We start from the raw sequence: 20,016 nt of genomic DNA on the forward strand, positions 1-20,016 counted from the left end.
ACAAAGGGATATTTTTTTTGTTTGTTTTGCAGGGCAATGAGGGTTAAGTGACTTGCCCAGGGTCACACAGCTAGTAGGTGTCAAGTGTCTGAGGCCAGATTTGAACTCAGGCCCTCCTGAATCCAGGGCCGGTGCTTTATCCACTGTGCCACCCAGCTGCCCAAAAGAATACTTTAAGAAATTTACAATTTAGTAGTATACACTGGGTGATTTATATTTTATGTACTGTTTACAAAATCTGTGATTTCATCTTTGTAGACAGTAATCCCTCTAGGTGATGTGGGGCAGGTTAGCAAGCAGGGCTATCAATCACTTTATTCCATTTGCCATTTGTGTGGGCAAAGATTTTCCAGGATTCACTCCTCTCTTTGGGTGTGTTTTTTCCTCCCCATTCCTTTACCTCTCCTCCATACCCTTTTGGAGGCAAAATATATTTTTAAACCTGGCATTAGTGCTGAAGGAATTATGGATGTTTAATTCTCCTACTCAGCTCCCACTGTTATTACTGACTCACTTTATTTGTAGTGATACACCCTGGTGAAAATACTCTCTATTCTGAGAAATTGTTAAAACTAAATCAATAGATGATCTCTTTCTTTTATAATATGAGCCCCCAATCAGCTGATGAAATAGTAGTTTAAATGAGCCCCCAACCAGGCTAATTAAATAGTGGCTTAAATCACCTTCCTTTCCAGGTATTCCTAATTTACCTCCTCTTAACATTGCATTCAAACATCAACCATGGTTTTAATAGCTTAAGAATTAAGACAGAACAGAAAAACTTCTAAGCACTAGTGCCTTAGTTAGCCTCTAAGGGGGAGAGCAAGGCTACTATCTCTTCCAAGGAGGTGCAGAAAATAGGGACAAGTTTTGTGTTATGGATTAGAGTAGAACCTCTCACTGCTAGGCAACCACAGTCTGTGTTGATTGCCCTTCTGCCTCAACATTTTAACCCCAGTTTGTCAGGATCCCATTTCTCTCTGCTCACTAATGCAAGGCTGAGACATCTGTGTCTTGTTTCTTTTCTCCACATGGTTGTCCAAAATTTCTCTGGTCATAGTCTGTTGTGGGTGCCCTTTACTTCATCAGCCTTTCATTCCCAAGGTCAAATCCCTTCCCCTACCAGGAGACTGTCAAGTTTTCACAACTGCAAGTAGCCTTGGACTAAAGTCCCTGCACTTTTTTCTGTTCCTACTGTCAGCTCCCACTTTGCAAGGGAACACTATGCTGTTTTTGAAGGATCTACTAGAGTTTGTCTTTTAAAAACATCTGTCTTTGAAAACACAGGCTTATAGCTATACCACATGGAATTCAACTTTAGTAAAGGCCAGATTTGTAAATGATGAAAAACTTAAATTTTATTTAACATTAGTGAAAAATATCTTAGGTTAGAACCCTGTAGAACCCTAAGAGGAGATGAGATGTATGGCATTGCATGGTGTGGTGAGTGCTTTTATAAAGAACTACTCCCTGGAAGCACCGTAATTGATAGGAGTATTTTGTAATACTCCCATGGGTAGTCAAGACAAAGCAACAAGCATTTATTAAATGCTTACTGTGTACCAGGCACTATGCTAACTGGTGGAGATACAAAGAAAGGCAAAAGACCTTCCTGACTCTCAAGGAGTCTAATGGGAAAGTCACCATGCAAATGAGTTACATAGAGGATACATTGGAAGTAATCAACAGAAGGAAGTCACTAGAATTAAGCATGACCAGCAAAAGCAGGATTTTGGTTTTGACTTGAAGGAAGCCAGGGAGGCCAAGAGATGGAAATAAAGAAGGAGAGAATTCTAGGCATGGGGAATAGCCAGAGAAGATGCCTAGAGGTGGGAGATGCAGCATCCTAGGAGAGAAATAGCAAGGAGTCCAGGGTCATTGGGTCACAGAGTATATGGAGAAGAGTATGGTATAAGAAGACTGGAACAGTCAGTAAACGAAATACTTTGAAAGCCAAACAAAGTATTTTATATTTGATCCTAGAGGTAAGAGGAAGTCCTTGTTGTTGACTGAATGGGGTATGGGAGAGACATGGTCAGACCAGTACTTTAGGAAAATAACTTACAGCTGAATGTGGGGCAGACTGGAGTAGGGAGAGACCTGAGGCAAAGAGACCAACCAGAAGGCTATTGATTGACACAATCCAGGCATGAGATGATAGAGGCCTGCACCAAGATGGTAGTAGTAGTAAAGTAAAGAAGGGGATAAAAATATAAGATGCCATAAAGCTCGAAAAGAAGGGACTTGGCAACTGATTAGTTTGGGGGCGGGGGTGGGAGATAGTCAGGAGTCAAAGATGATATCTGAGTTCAAATCTGGCCTCAGACAGTTACTAGCTATGTGACCTTGAGCAAGTCACTTAACCCTGTTTGCCTCAGTTTCATCATCTGTAAAATGAGCTGGAGAAGGAAATGGCAAACCACTCCAGTCTCTCTGCCAAGAAACCCCAAAATGGGGTCGCAAAGAGTCAGACACAACTGAAATGACTGAACAAGAACAACAGCCTCTGACTTGAGAGCCAGTTTTTTCCTCACTATGCTGCATTGTCCCCAGGGTGTTCGCTGCTGTTTAATGTATTTTTGTTTTCTCTTGTTTTCATTAGTGACCTAAACAAAAGTTTTTAGCAGATTCTATTTAAAGAATGGAACCAGAATCAAAATGACCTTGATGAGTTATTGGAGTGACCAGATATGAAGAGAATATGAATCAGAAAGGAGGAAGGCAGGCCAGAAGATTTAGGAGAGCAAAGAGAATCCAAGTACACAAAATAGAGATTGATTGTCTATGTAAAAGTAGCATTAAAAAAAGGAGATAGGGGCAGCTAGGTGGCATAGTGGATAGAGCACCGGCCCTGGAGTCAGGAGGACCTGAGTTCAAATCCGACCTCAGACACTTAACACTTACTGGCTGTGTGACCCTGGGCAAGTCACTTAACCCCAATTGCCTCACCAAAATAAAAAAAAGGGGAGATGTCATAGTTGTCTACAAAATGACCAATAGTCACCAAAAACCCACCATTTTATTGCTAAAATAAATTGGCATGATGCTGTGATTCATGGAAAACAAATTTAAAGGCAATCAGAAAATTAGGGCTAATGGGGCATTAGCATGCAATATGTCTAAAACCTTCATTTTGTAAAAAAAGAAACTGAGGCCCAGAATAATACCTTTACTATACTATACTATAATACTATATATACTATACTATACTATACTATACTATACTATACTATACTATACTATACTATACTATACAATACTATACTATACTATACTATACTATAATACTATACTCTTCACCAGTTGTGCCATTTATTAGGTTACTTAAACCACCATCATGGGTTCTATGATATAAATAGTGCGTAAAGGATTTCAGAATGGTTCAGAAAATTGTACTAAAGACAGATTGGAAAATGAGATCTCTGAGTAAAGGCCATGGGAACTACAGTTATTAAAATTAGAGGGGGCAGCTAGGTGCTGCAGTAGATAGAGCACCAGCCCTTGAGTCAGGGGGACCTGAGTTCAAATCTGGCCTCAGGCACTTAACACTTACTAGCTGTGTGACCCTGGGCAAGTCACTTAACCCTCATTGCCCAACTTCCACCCCCAGAAAACCAAAACCAAAACCAAAAAATTAGAGAAGCAGAAATTGAGAAACAACAATTCCTAAATATTTTGAAATACCTGAAATATGGAGAGACATGGTGGTGTGACTGGGAGATGGCTGGACTTAGAGTTGGGAAGACCTGGGTTTCGGCCATGCTTTTGTCATCTGCTCTCTCCACAGTTCTCTAAGACTAATCATAACAGATGCATCAGTGTAGGAGTTTATACATTAGAAGTTTCCCACACTGGCATCATCACAGTTCAGGACAAAAATGCCCCCTCAAATTTGAGGATTGTTTTGAGGAACAGTGACTAGATAATCACTACATCCATTGACAGAAGGATAATAACTAACATTTGTGTAGCACTTTTCATATATTACTTCATTTAATCCTCACAACCACTTTGTGAAACAGGTGCTATTGTTAAATATTATTATCTCATTTTATAGATGAGTCATAGAGAAATGACTTACCCAGAGTCACATAGCAAGGGAATAATGGAGGCAGTATTCAAATTCAGGGCTTCCCTGATTCCAAGTCTTCTGTAATGACAGATGGTAGAAACCAAAAGACATACTTAAAACAAGGAAGATTTTTCTCACAATGAAGATTGTTGGGTCCACTCAATGAGTTACCAAAAGAGGCTATGTTTTGTGGAAGTAGATTAGGGCCTCATTGAGGGTCATTAATTTTTTTTACTGCTATATTGGCAAATCTTTTCCCTGTATGCCTTCTCCTTGCTCCTTCTGGAGAGCTTTCCTATATATCAAAGACTATTTTTAAAGAAAAAGAGGAAGAGGAAAAAGAAAAGGGCAAAAAAGCCCAATCAGCATAACCGATTAATACATCAAAAACCCCAACCCCCTGAAAATAGAGGGTGGGAAAAAAGTCACAATGTTTTAATAACTCTTTGAAAATTATTTTTCTTTATTTTTTGCCATTTATAAGATTTGTTTTTTCATATATAATTTAAATTCATTTCCTACATATACTGTATATGATGCTATGGTATTGTAAATTTTAAAAAAGGGACTTATTAAATATTGAAACCCCTTCATAACTTTTGGTCCATGCTGTATATGCAGTGTTCCATACCTGCGGACTTTGAACCTCTACAAAGGAGCGGAAGGAGGTATCTTATCATGTTAAGTCATATACATAGACTTCATCGTGTAGGCAGAGGGGAGCTACTGTAAATTTTTGAGTGTGTGATGTAATCAGAACTGTGAGCTCAAAAGAGAAATGTGGCAGCCCAGGGCTGGAAGGGAAGAGATCAGAATTAGGGAGACAGGTTGGGAGATTGTTACTATTCCCTGGGTAAGAGGCAACGAAAGCATGAACCAGAGGGGGTAGCAATGGGAATGGAGAGGAAGGAATGTGGTCCAGGAATTCTTATGTTTACTGAGTAAAGAATCATTTAAAATACCCATGAGTGGCTAGAATTGTTATCATAGAGATAAAACATGGCAGATTGATTCTAAAATTAGCACAATGATGTGATGGTGTCATTTAAGAAGCAAATGACCTTGATAAACCTCTGGTCATAGAAATAGAATTCTCATGTAGTACTTAAAGTACTTTCCTTTTGAATTGTATTTTAAATAAACAAACAAACAGGCCCTTTAGCATCAGACATGACTAATTTATAGGAGTACCAACAGAGCCAGAAGATAACTAGAAATGTCCTTTACTGTATGCCCCTGCCTTCTGGCAGGCCCAGGTTTAACCAATCTTTTTTTTTTTTTTTTTTTTTTTTTTTGGTGAGGCAATTGGGGTTAAGTGGCTTGCCCAGGGTCACACAGCTAGTAGGTGTTAAGTGTCTGAGACTAGATTTGAACTCAGGTCCTCCTGAATCCAAGGCTGGTGCTCTATCCACTACACCACCTAGCTGCCCCCAGGTTTAACCAATCTTAAACAAAGAACCTCAAAAAGAGGTAAAGAATGAAAATGTCCAACAGCCCCTATTGTTGGAGAGATCTTCCTTGTACCAAACATAAGCAGGAGTCCCTCAGTTTCCCCCTCTATTAATTTTCTGATTTGGTTCACTAATGCCTATGGGGAACAGATGGTCACCTTTCCTAGAAACAATATTCCAGAAATCACAGAATAGTAAAGTTGGAAAAGAATTCAGAGATTATTTGGTCTAGCTTCTTCCTTTAACAGATGAAAGTAGTGAAGAGCTGGAAGGTAAGTAAAGTGACTTGCTCAGGGTTAAACTAGTATTAAGTGGCTAAGTCATGACTCGAACCCAGGCTTTCTGACTTCAAGTTTAAGATTTCCAGCTTTACTACTAATTAGTTGTGTGGTCTTGAATAATTCATTTAGCCCCTCTTGGTCTTAGTTTTTCATCTATGAAATGGGCAGGGGTAAGGATTTGTTGTTCAGTAGTTCAGTCACATATGAATTTTCCTAACTCTGTTGATGGGGTTTTCTTGGCAAAGATAACAGGGTGGTTTGCCATTTCCTTTTCCAGTGGATTAAGGCAAACAGAGGTGAAGTACTTTGCCCCAGTAACAGAAACAATAGGTGTCTGAGTCGGGATTTGAACTCAGGTCTTCTGGACTCCTCATCCAATACTCTATCTACTGCATCACCTCAGTTTCCTTATCTTTAAAGTGGGAATAATAACAGCACCTACCAACCAGGGTTGTGGTGAGGATCAAATGAGATAATATTTGTAAAGTGCTTCAAAACCTTAAAATACTACACACATTCTAGCTATTATTATTATGTCACATCCTCACTATTATTCTGTATGGTGGGTACAGCAAGAAGCATTACTTTCAGTCTATAGAGAAGGACCCTGAACCTCAGACAATGTTGCATGACTGGCTGATGGTCCCCCAGTGAGTCAACATCAATGGCCAGATCTGAACCTGGGTTTCTTCTGATCCCAAAGGTAGGTGGGACTCTTTTGATGTTCTTGCTTGGCAGGATTTAGCAACACAGCCACCAAAGCTAAAGGGAGAAAATCAGATAATTTCTCCTGTAGTTGGTGGCAGTCACTGGGGACTGGAGGCTAGAATCACCCATCCTCCTGAAATCCCCAAAGCCCTTTGAAACCTGACCTCTCAGCCCTACCAGGGCAGAATGATGTAGAAATAGAATTGATTTTGTGAAAAGTTCCCAAACAGCAGGTGTCTTAGCATGCATGGGAAAACAGGTTTTGTGCAATTTAATTGTCTCTTACTCCTTATTCTTTCTTCTTCTTCCAGGAAACAAATCATAACTCCAGTTGCTGGTGCATACGGTCATAGATTAGAGATGCATATGAGACCTCTCTGTTTGGCATTTAAAACCTCTCTCCATCTGGCCTCTTCCTATTCTTTATTCTCCTCTATGTACTCTGATCAAGTTATACTGGGTAGCTGGATAGCACAGTGGATAGAGTGCTGGGCCTGGAGTTCAGCAGACTCATCTTCATGAGTTCAAGTCCAGTCTCAGACACTTACTAGCTATCTGACTCTGGGCAAGTCACTTAATCCTATTTAGCTCAGTTTCCTCATCTACAAAATCAGCTGGAAAAAAATGACGAACCACTGCAGTATCCTTGGCAAAAACCCCCGAGACAGGATCACAAAGAGTCAGACATGACTGAAATGACTGAACAACATACTAACTTACTTGCTTTCTTCCACATGACTCTCCATCTCCCATCTCCATGCCTTTGCCCTGGTTGTCTCCTATGCCCAGAAGCCTCTGCCTCCTCACCTCCACCCCTCAGCTTCCCTGGCTTCTGTTGATACTCAGTTCAGGCCTTTCCTGGTCCTTCCCAACTCCAGCTGCTAGAGCCTTCCCCTCTAAAATAACTTGTAATGTCCCTAGCTAGTTACATGTGGTCTCTCTCATTAAAATATGAGCTCCTTGAGGGCAGGAACTGTTTGAATTTTGTATCCCAGTTGCTAAGAACAGTGCCTTATGCATAGTGGATTAAAGCTTTATAGAAATACCACCTATTATTATTAATATCAATAACAATTATTGTTAACTTGCTAAATGCCTATTAAATGACTGAGCTATGAACTGAAACCAGATTGAGACCCTTATTATCATGCATCTCATTAGAAAGCATTAGTCTGCAGAGTTTCACATGCCAATTAGTTCTATTTTAGCTATTCCATAGAAACCTCCACTATTAATTTTAGCCTGGGGCCCTAACAGGTCTCTCACACTTGGCAGGTAGTCATTATCTAACATCCAATCAGTAATAATAAAAAGTAATGTGGTCTATCTACCCCACAGGTATTCTTTTTTAGGTGCACACAGAGAGATGAGCTGTAACCATCATCCCAGGAGGATGATTTACCATCCTTATTACTATTTGATGCTGTCCATGTCCCAAGATAAATCAAAGTGTTCTGGGAAGTTACCATAACAACTCAGGTGTTGGAAGATTTGAGTCACTGTCACCCACGTCCATTGCTTTGGGGTTTATCTCACATCTGTCAGACTTTGTTGAAAGAAAACACCCCAGTGAAGCTAGTCCTAGTAACAGCTGTAAAGCCTGATACCCACTGGATATTGTCTAAATTGAGAATCATAAGGTTTTCTCATTGGTAGCCAACATCCCTTAGGTGACAATAATAATATATATTGTTAAAAAGCTAACATGCATATAGCATTTAAAGGTTTTCAAAACATTTTATGTGCATTATCTCATTGGAGCCTACATAGTAACTCTGTGAAATAGGTGTGGAAGACACGATAACTTGGTAGCAATTATTGCAAATTTAAATAATGCAAAATTTGGTTTAGTTAAAATTAGAAAATGATACCAGGTCACAGGTAATGTAAGCCAAAATTCAACTAATGCAACACATGGTAACTAGTTAAGGGTTTTGACATGGCATTCATCACCAGTGTGCTCTTGTCTAATGTCATGTGTGGATATGATGCCCTGCTGGGTACCATATTACCAATAGGTATGTTGTACGAGGTAGCCTGCAATCCTGTTTCCAGTTATCTGGGTTCAAATTGCTACCTGTGTGACCTTGAGTAAGTCATGGGCTCCAATTTCCTCATCCGTGAAATGAGAGAGTTGGCCTTAGATGGCCCCCAAGGTCCTTTTAAGCCCTAATTCTCTGAGTCCACAATCCTACTACAGTTGAGCAAAAAGAAAGCTGTTTGGGATGAACAAAATGCCACATGCATTTACAGGAGGGTGCTTTTATGGCACAGGGTTAGCCTATCATCCAAATGATTCCTGGGTCACACAAATGGGAAACATGTCCTGAGCAGCAAGCTTAAATGTATTTTGGGCCACGTACCTGCTGTGGGCTGATGAGGTCATCCCGTTCATCCCTCTGCCAGTGCATCTTTCTCCACCCCCCCCTCCCATCCTGGGCTTTAGCCAACATAGTAAATGATTCATGCAGTGGATCTCCCAGGATACCACAAAGCTGAAGACTTATGAGGATAATGGATGGAATGTGAGATGGCAGATGCGACCACTTGGGGTAAATAAATTTTGCTCCATTTCATATGAAGTGTTGGATTTATTCAAGCTAACTAGCTGAGCTGTCAGTCAAACTGAGCCAGGTTACCAAGAGGATTTTGAGAGCAAAACCACACAAACAGTGTTTCCTCCTGACAGAGGAATGAGGCGGTGCAAGCTATCCTTTAAAAACTGGAACAGGAAGTTTTTCTTTTTGCGGGACATGGAGACAATGTGTTCCCCACAGCAAGAACAGTTTAGAACAAGCCATTTAGGAGAAATACAGACAGATGATGGAAGATCCTGTATGCCAGTCTCCTTAGGCCTGGAACACAGCACTGAGCAGTGTACCAAATGATCTGGTAAAATTCAGGTCCAGTTGGAACAACCTTGAATGACATGATCCATCACCAGGACTGTGCTCAAAACCCTTTCACCTTGATAGAACTTGAGCTTCAGATGAGATTCAGGGTCACACCCACAGCACCATGAGGCATTGAAGGAGAACTTGGAGGACCCCCTCTATGTACATGTGTGTGCCTATATAATAATTATAACTAACATTTATTTAGCATTTTGCAATTGACAGAGCATTTGCATACATGATCTGATTTGACCCTCACAAGTATTACAGGAGGAAGCCATTGCAGATGTCATTATCCACATTTTACAGATAGAAAATAGAAACTCATAGAAGTGATCTACCTGTTGTTCCAGAGCTAGTTAATGTCAGAGACAGGTTTCAAACCCATATTTTACAGGAACCAAGTCCAGCATTATCCACTATGCCATGTTGCCTCTTGGTAAATATATACATACTCATGCATATGTAATGTTATATGTGCAGATCATTTCCATGAAATGCAATAATATTAAGTGAAAATCCAACAGAGGGTTGTCCAGCACTCCTATGGGCAATCTCATCTAAATAAAGGATAGACCAGAAGAACAGATAAGTAATCTGCTTTCCTCATGCTATGGCTGTTTGGAAAGTTTAGCATAATTGTGCTGAATGTTGGACTGTAGCCGATACTTTTTTTTCCTGAGAGAATTTTGTAATACTTACAAATCAAGTGAGTCATACTTCACTTTCATCAGCCAGAAAATAACAGTTGTCTCCCTAAATGTATACCAGATCTTTTCAAACAGTTCTTTGTGGACACTTAGTTTAGGGAAAAAGTAATGTGGATCGTTCTGTAAACATCTCAGGATCATTGTATTTCCCTCCATCCATGAAAACTTTTCAGCAGTAGCTTCTTGCATGTTTGCATATTTCATGACTAGGAAGTTATAATTGTCTTTACTATGTCAATTTCTTTCATTGGTCCACTTAGAGTATAAGCTTTGGGAAGTAGAAGACTGCATCCCATTCACCCCAAATATTTCATTGTAAAGCTGCACTGCACATAAAATTCTTTAAAAATCAGTTTAGAGTAATTTAGAAAAGACCTAAGAACACATCTAGTTTATTTCCCTTCTTCCTGGTCATATGGTATGTAAGCCATTCATGACAGGTGGTAGTTAATCAGTTTTCTGTTAGTTCTCTAGGAAAAGAGTGTCTTCAACTTTTCTTGGTACTTTCTGTGTCTGTGTTCACAGTCATCAAATGTCTCCACACAGTGTTTACAGTTGAGGCATTTTCCCCTCCACCCAGCCAAACCTCACTTGAAATTAAAATTTTTTACCTTCTTTTCCATTCTTATAGAGGATGGAGAATAGTTGGGTACCATCTTCCATGTGATAGTCCTCTATGCTCTCTGAATAAATATTATGGAAGCAAAGGCAGAGCCCTACAATGGGCATATTTTCCCAACTGCTGCACCCCCCTAGTAGCATGAAAATTCATTGAGCACAGGGTCAGTGTTCTTTCCATTTGTATCTATTTGTGTAGTGCCTTACACATAGTAGACATTTAATGGATGCTTACTCTACAGGATTGGGTTGGGGGCCAGATGTCATAGCTAGTGGATGCCATGGTGGGTATTTTGAAAATAGACAGAGCAAGTCCTACTCACTACTAGTGACCACTTCTTGTTGCCAGAAGTAATTTTGACAAGATGGTACCAAAGGAGAAAGGGGCGGCTAGGTGGTGCAATGGATAGTGTTGGCCCTAGAATTAGGAGGACCTGAGTTCACGTCCAGCCTCAGACACTTGACACTACTACTAGCCATGTGACACTGGGCAAATTGCTTTACCTGATTGCCTCAGACATCTGGGGCCATCTCCAGTCATCCTTATGAATATCTTGCCACTGGACCCAGATGGCTCTGGAGGAGAGAGTGAGACTGGTGACCTTACACAGCCCTTCCTCACTTAAATCCAATTCACTGCAAGTCATGACATCACCTCCTGATGTCATGGTCCTCTTTGAAGAAGGAGGAGGAGGAGGAGAAGAAGTAGAAGAAGAACCACCACCACTTCCCAAACAAAAAAACAAAGGAGAAAGAATAGGAGGTGAAGCTCTACGTGGGAAGCGAGTGGAAAGAGGACATTGTGGCTATATCAGTGACACTCTTCTTGTTCCATTAAGTTTCTGACCCTGTAACAATTTTCTTATCCTCACTAACTTATTTTAAGTTCTCTTAAACTCTCTTCCCCAATAGATAGTTATTTTTATGGCTCTCATCTGGACGCTGTCCAAGGTATCCAGATCTCCTATCTCTGATGCTGACTGTCTGTGTCTTCCTGGGGCTTCAGTTTCTTCACCTGTCAGAAGGAGTTGGGCTACATGGCCTTGAGTTCCCTTTAAGCTTTAATTCTTTAATTTCCTTTACCTAGGAGTGACCAAACAGTTCACATTTTTTATAAACTCTTGACCTGTACCAAGTGTGAAACTATACAATCTTCTTATACATAAAAGCCCTGTTAGTATGGTATTGTTATTCTTTGAAATAGTATATATTATAATTAATAATAGGACCTGTATTTTGGCTCTTGGAATAGTATATTGAATGTATCTATATTAGTAATGAGGTAGTAGATAGAGTGCTGGGCCTGAAGTCACAAAGATCTGAGTTCAAATCCAGTTTCAGACATTTACCAGCTGTGTCACCTTGGGCAAGTCTCTGAACTTCTGTTTGCCTCAGTTTCTTCAACTGTAACATGGGGATAATAACAGTGCCTACCTTGCAGGGTTGTTATAAGGATCAATTGACATTTGTGAAGTGCTTAGCATAGTTCCTGGAACAAAGGCACTATATAAATGCTTATTGCTTTCTCTGACCAATGTTTAAAATCTCACTTGGGGACCTCAAGGTTGAAGGCACCAGAGTTAGGAATGAATGGGGCTAAAATTTCCAAGAGCTCCCCAATAATATGCTGCAATCTGTTTACTTACTTGTATTCACAGATATCCAGTGGAGGTCTGGACCAATGGCAGAGAGCCTGAGCAACATGCCACGCCACTCACTCTACATCATCATTGGTGCCCTCTGTGTGGCCTTCGTCCTCATGCTGATCATCCTTATTGTGGGGATCTGTCGTATCAGCCGGATTGAGTACCAGGGCTCCGCCAGGCCAGCCTATGAGGAGTTTTACAACTGCAGGAGCATCGACAGTGAATTCAGCAGCGCCATTGCTTCCATCCGCCATGCCAGGTGTGTGGGTTGGAAAGGACAGTGACTTTATACACTTAGGGCAGTTATAGGAGGCAGCAGGGTACTGGGTAAAAGAAGACCAGCTCTAAAGTCAGAGTACTTGGGTTCAAATGTTATCTCAGATGTTCTGGGCCTCAGTTTCCTCATCTGTAAAATGAGGGGGTTGGACAAGATGGCCTCTGAGTTCCCTTCCAGTTCTAGAGCTATAATCCCATGGGAACGGATTAGTAAATTGCACAAGTTTTAAAAAAATCTTCAGTGTAACATTATGTCAAGGTTTGCAAAGAGAATAGCATCTGTTGTTATTCAGTTATTTCAGTCATGTCCTACTCTTCATGACCCCATTTGGGTTTTTCTTGGAAAATATACTGGATTGGTTTGCCATTTTCTTCTCCAGCTCATTTTACAGATGTAGAATTGAGGCAAATGGGGTTAAGTGACTTGCCCAGGGTCACACAGCTAGTAAAAGTCTGAGGCCAGAATTGAACTCAGGAAGATGAGTCTTCCTGACTCTAAGCCAGGTGCTTTGTGCACCATGGTGCCACCTAGGTTTCCCCTTTAGGTGCTGTATTATTAAGATCTCTCCCTTTTCTGTGGGGAGCCAGCAGGAGGGAGCAGGTCTGGCTTTGTGATCTCATCAATGTAATGAACTTAAAAAGGGGGAACTAACTCTAATTTGGCCTATGAAGGTTAGCGATTCACCTATAGCTTATATAGTCTTAGTGAGTTTCCTGGAGGCATTGCAAGGTGAAGGGACTTGTGCAGAATCACACAGCCAGCATCTGTTAGAGGCAAAATTTGAATTCAGGTCTTCCTGAATGAAGGCAAGCTCTCTAGCTATGATGCCATACTCCCTCTCTCACTTGAATTAGACATACAGAAATAAAGTAGATAGATAACTTGTTGTTAATTTTACTTAGAGTTCAACAAGCATTTAATAAACACATACTGTGAGCTAGGCAGGTTCACTGGTTCTCTTCCATAAACCTGGAGGGGCATAGTTTATCTTAGACTAAGTGGGCTGTCTCCTTGTTCCTTTATCATGGGCCGCTAGCGACTGTAGAAATGAATATGAGAAAGAGAGGGGGGGAAGGGAGAGGGAGAGGGAGGGAGGGGGGCAAGGGGGAAGCCAGGGAGTCTTAGCTGCCATTCACACCAAGAGAGTGTGTCCAAGGGCCTTTGAGGGCTCCAAAGGAAGGAGATAGAATCCCTTATTTTCAATCCCCAAACCAGTTGTCATGGGCTTTGAAGATATATGTATATTTATGATGAGCTCCTGAGGGCTGAACCCACAACAGCTCACAGAAGATAGCTCATTGAAGTCTGTTTTCACTTGGATATTGTTGGTAGGGGAGGAAGCAGAGTATATCAGTGTAGGAATCTGGGACTGATTTTTAAAAAATCAAAACCATTTGCAACAGAATGACAAAAAGGCAAGCTTCTCATGTGAACCAAATGACTAAAATAAAACAATTCGATTTAAGACAACATCCTCTGGAAGACCTGGAGCTGAGGAACAATGGACTTCTTAGCAATTTCCTCAACAGTATGACATGGAACCCTGACTGGGCCTCTGCCCCTTTGGTTCTGGGGGCCTTTGGGTTTTCTTTCCCTTTTCCTCCAAGAAAAACATTTAAAACCATTTTACTTAGATCTGTCTCTAACTCAAATGTTCAAATGAAGGAACTGTATCTTCAGCTTTTAGCCTTCAGGTAACATTGAGATCAAACTGATGGAAGTATTTCAGTGGTCGAGCAGAATGGGAGTTTAGTGAGCAAAGATAGAGTGTCTCACTCATCAGAACCAAAGCTCTTTTTAAAAACATTTACTAGGGACTGAAGGAAGCCTTTGACAACCGTGATGTCAATACCTGTGATGTCAATATCCATTCCACCTTGGGAAGGGGGAGAAGAGAGAAGATGACCCCTAGACAGGCCACCAACCAAACACCCTTTAACTCACATTTGCTATCTGACTGCCAGTCAATACAGTATCCATTTGTTTTGCCTGTTGTATCTCAATCACTCCTCTCCTATTCATTCCTCTCCCCTTCCTCTTCTCATCTATCCTGTCTTTCCTCTTACCTCCTCTCTTCTTCTTTTCTCTTCTCTCCTCTCTCTTTTTCCCTCTCCTCTCTTTCTTCTCCTCTGATTTCCTCTCCTCTCTTCTCTTATTCTATCCCCTTCTCACCCCTCTCCAGCCTCTTCTTTCCCTCTCCTCTCTTTCCTCTGCTCTGATCTCCTCTCCTCTCTCATTCTCTCCATGGCTTTCCCCTAACCCGTCTCTTCTTTCCCTCTTCTCTCTTTCTTCTTCATCCCTTTTTTATCTCCTCCCCTCCTTTCTCCTTTTCTCCTCACCATTCTCATTCCTTCCCTTTTCCCCTTCCTTTTCTCCTCTTCTCTCTTCCTCCTCCTTCCTTTTCTTTCTTTGAAAAAGGTTATAACAGATCAGGGAGATAACCCATAAGACTTTGGTAGCAATGGATTGATTAAATGACAGGATTTAGAACAAGAAAACTCCATAGAGACCATCTATTCTAAAATTCTCTTTCTCCAGATGAAGGAACCTGGGTCCAGGGAAGCCAATAAACTTACCTAGTGTCTCATGGAAAGTGGGAGATATTGAGAAAATGCTCAGACTAGGATTTGATTAAATGACAAATTAGAGAGTCCACTTTGATGTTTTGCTGACTAGTCTTTGACCCACTGGTTCAAAGGACTTGAACTTTAGGAGATAAGGAGGTACCCTCCTTCATATCCAGAAAGGTGATGTCATTAACATGTTGATATCAATTTGAGGGCTATTTTCCCCAGTGGGTTTGCAACAAATCACTCACCAGATAAACTTTCACAATGAAATTAACCTGGCGGCTTTATACTTTAAAAAAGAGCTAATAGTATTTCACACTAGAATTGGTTTCCTTCATCACCGTGTGTGTTTTATGAATTTAAAAACATTGTTCTGAGAATGAGTCCAGAAACTTCATCAGATTACAAAAGGGATCCAAGACCCAACAAACATGAAGGACTCTTGGAATGAATAAATCACATTTGTTCCTTCAGTAAACATGTATTAAAGAGTAAGCACTGAAAGCCCCAAGTCACACAGTTAGCAAGCCTCAGAGATAGGGTTTGGACCTACTTCCTCTTACTCTAGACCCTGTATTTTGGGGGCACCTAAGTGGTGCAATGGATAAAGCACCTGCCCTGGATTCAGGAAGACCTGAGTTCAAATCCAGCCTCAGACACTTGACACTTACTTATTGAAAAGCCTAGACTCAGGGGACATGGTTTCATATCCCTTCCAACATATATGTATGTGCGTGATTTCAGTCAAGTCACATAATAATATTAATAACAATAAACACACTATGCCAAGGGCTTTAGAGATATCTCATTTGATCCCCACAACAATCCTGAGACCTAGGTGCTATTATTATCACCATTTCACAGTGGAGGAAATGATCTCTATGAGCCTCATCTTCCTCAGCCATAAAATGGGAAGAATAGTACATTACCCATCCCACAGGATTGTTCCAAGGAAAGTGCTTTATAAAACTAAGCACCATCTCTCTAAATATGGGGCACTTTGCAAGGTTCTAGAGAGGCTTGGGTGCATGTTTATCTTAATATTTCTCATGAATATAGAAAACCAGCCTAATATAAGTAAGTGAAGGTTTAAAACTTCAATACCTTCTACAGGGCTGGTAGGTAGGTAGCACAGTGGATAGAGTACAGGGCCTAGAGTCAGGAAGATTCATCTTCCTGAGTTCGGATCTGGCCTCAGATGCTTGCTGTGTGACTCTGGACAAGTCACTTAACCTTGGTTTTGTTGTTTTGTGCGGGGCACTGAGGGTTAAGTGACTTGCCTAGGGTAACACAGGTAGTAAGTGTCAAGTGTATGAGGAAAGATTTGAACTCAGGTCCTCCTGAATCCAGGGCCAGTGTTTTATCCACTGCACCACTTAGCTGTCCCCACTTAAACTTCTTTGCCTCAGTTTCCTCATCTGTAAAATGAGCTGGAGAAGAAAATGACAAACCACTCCAGTATTTCTGCCCAGAAAGCCCCAAATTGGGTCAAACAGGGTTGACATGGCTGAAATGACTGAACAACAAAAATACCTGGTACATCTCAAATATTCTCTGGGATTTCTCAAACTGAGAGAACACATAAAATCCGACTTAATCCCCCCCCCCACACACACACACATACACTTAGGTTATTGGTTTATCACTTAGTTTGGGTGAATATACTCAAGTAGAGTCAGATTCACTTCTCTGCTAACATAATACTGATCTGGCAGTGAGCAGGACAGTTTCTCATATTTAAAAAAACGATTATTGAATGTTCTTGAATGTCATGAAAATAACCCCAGCTTGCTCACACTAATGCTGTTTTGCTAACTCCTAAGACCTTTATTTTGCTTGGTAACTATCTGGCATTGTGCCTTCCACCTCCTGGAGATGAGCCATCTGGAATGAATTGGCATATGTCGTCAGCGAGCATTTCCAAAGGAAAAGAGTTTTCAAGAATGTTGTTCAGGGTGGGGGTTCAGCTGGCTGACCTCTGAGGGCTCTTCCCATTCTGAGATTGCAGATTTCTATGAAAGCATGATATTCTCTTTCCTCATCTCTCTTCATCAGAAGTTGATGTTCTGACTGATGCCAAAGCTCTAGAAAAAGACAGGGCAAGGAACAGAGCCAGGATTGGTCCATGGTGAATAAGCTCATTACATTCCGGGCTAACCTGATCTAGGAAATATTTTTTAAAATTTCAAATGTATATTAAAATAGAAGTTTTCATAATTTTTACTTGAACATGTCAACTGGCATTAGAAGTTGAAAAAGAGAGGCTAGTTAATTTTTTTTAATTGGGGTTTTAAGTCATTGCCTTGAATGTAAAATGAGAAACTGCAAAAATGCATGGAAAATAAAATGTTCTCTGAATATTTATGGAACTTAATAAATGAGAGAGAAATCATGATGAGCTTTCTCAAAATCCACCATGCCATGTCTGAAAGCCTTGCAACGATTGAATATAGAAACTACATGAGATTGGCCTCTGTCGATCTTAATTCAATCCACTAAACATTTATTAATTGTCTACTATGTTCATGGTGTTAATCGATACCAGGGATTCAAAGACAAAACCAAAACATGTCTGTCCCTGTCTCCTTTAGAGGCTTTTACGTTCTACTGAGGTTGGGGGAGGGGATCCAACTCATAGCTTAAGTAAATATGAAAAAATTTCAGAAGGAAAAAATCATGAACAATTAGGGGCATTCAGAAAAGCCTATGGTACCTGAACAGGGTCTTGAAAGAATGGATAAATAAAGAGTATGAATGTGAAACAGTAGCTTACCAATTCTGGGGCTGAGAAAATGAATACATTGGACTAGGTGGGCTGGAAGGTATTTCCTTCTGGGTCTGACATTTCATGTTCTAAGGTTTCTCCTAGGTATGGAATTGTATGTGCCTATCAGCTGGGCATAGGTTAGTCCTTAATAAATTCATACTTGTTATTTCAGGAGATCATAATCTAGATCAAGGCTTCTTAAACTTTTTCACTCACGAGCCCTTTTCGCCTGAGAAATTTTTATGCAACCCTAGGTATATATGGATATAAAATAGGTATACATATCCTTTCACTGTTGCCAAATGATTTGTGACCCCCACATTTAGTTATGCAACCCCATATGGGTCACAACCCACAGTTTAAGAAACTTTGGTCTAGGGGCAGCTAGGTTGCGCAGTGGATAAAGGACTGGACCTGGATTCAGGAGGACCTGAGTTCAAATCCAGCATCAGATACTTGACACATACTAGCTGTGTGACCCTGGGCAAGTCACTTAACCCTCATTGCCCTGAAAAAAAGAAGCTTTGGTCTAGACCTAGATCTGGAGATAAAAGGCACCTCAAAGGCCATCTTAGTCCACCTCCTCTTTTTGGATTTTTGAGGAAACTGAGACTGAGAGAAGAAAAGTGAATTGCCCAAAGTCACACAGTTAGAAAACCTCAGAGATAGGATTTGGACCTACTTCCTCTTACTCGAGACCCTGTATTTTCACAGCAGCTAGGTGGCGTAGTGGATAAAGCACTGGCCCTGGATTCAGGAAGACCTGAGTTCAAATCCAACCTCAGGTACTTGACACTTAGCTTTGTGACCCTGGGCAAGTCACTTAACTCTCATTGCCCTGCCCCCCAAATAATAATGTGCTCCTAAACCCTATGTTTCCTCTCCACACTGGATTACACTGTCCCTTAAGCCTTACATAAAAGAAAGCATCTTTATTTTTCTATAGTAATAATATTACATTTTTATAGCATAGTGTAGCATAGTGCCTGGCACATGGTTAACTCTTTTTTTTTTTTTTAAATTTTTTTGGTAGGCAATGGGGGTTAAGTGACTTGCCCAGGGCCACACAGCTAGTAAGTACCAGAGGCTGGATTTGAACTCAGGTCCTCCTGTATCCAGGGCCTGTGCTTTATCCACTGCGCCACCTAGCTGCCCTGACATGTTTAACTCTTAATGAGTGCTTATTGACGTTGGCTCAGTACATTCTTTGTAACTGTGGGAAGTTCCACGATTATTATCTCCATATTTTTAAAAATTCTCATGTATCCAATTACAATCCATGGTATTTAGGCTCTTTTGTTATTTACCAATGACATATCAGGGAGTCTCAGATCTGGATATTACACTGGGCTCTCCATCCTCTCTCACCTCACACAGCCAATAAATTGCCATATCATGGCATCTCTACTTTCCTTCTCTCCACTCACATGGCTGCCATCTTAGTTGAGGCTCTCATTACCTCTTGCCTAGATTATTTTATTTCAACAGCCTCTTAATTCATCTCATTGCTTCAAGTTTCTAACAACTCCAGATAATCCTCCATACTACTACTAAAGCAGTTTCTCTTTATTTTTTAAAAATAACAAATTTTTTTTTTAAGTTTTGAATTCCAAATTTTTTCCCTCCTTTCCTCCATCCCTGAGGTGGTAAACAATCAGACAGAGGTTATACATGTGCAATTATGTAAAAAATGACCATATTAGTCATTTTGTATTAAAAAAAACTTGGATAAAAGAAAGAATGAAAGTGAAAAATAGCATGCTTCTGTCAATCAATATCAATCAATATCAGTTAAATCAACTTCAGTTTAAAGCAGTTTTTCTTAAGCACAATTCTGACCATTTGATTCCCCTACTTGACCAATTCTAGTGAATTCCTTTTGCCTCTGCAGAAAAAAAAAAGCATAAACTCTACTTGTTTGACTTTTTTTTTTTTTTTGGTGAGGCAACTGGGGTTAAGTGACTTGCCCAGGGTCACACAGCTAGTAAGTGTCAAGTGTCTGAGGTCAGATTTGAACTCAGG

The 20,016-nt window shown here is 40.5% G+C and overlaps 1 protein-coding gene across 1 annotated transcript in view; it reads left to right on the forward strand.

Annotated features, from left to right (window-relative positions):
- Positions 1-20,016, forward strand: part of DNER (delta/notch like EGF repeat containing) — a 287,309-nt gene that overhangs the window by 265,493 nt on the left and 1,800 nt on the right. The window contains exon 12 of the mRNA XM_043993335.1: positions 12,393-12,639. Coding sequence (XP_043849270.1) covers positions 12,393-12,639 — 247 coding nt within the window. The remainder of the gene's footprint in view (positions 1-12,392; positions 12,640-20,016) is intronic.

This window comes from Dromiciops gliroides, chromosome 3 (assembly GCF_019393635.1).
Source record: "Dromiciops gliroides isolate mDroGli1 chromosome 3, mDroGli1.pri, whole genome shotgun sequence".
Classification (NCBI taxonomy): Eukaryota; Metazoa; Chordata; class Mammalia; order Microbiotheria; family Microbiotheriidae; genus Dromiciops; species Dromiciops gliroides.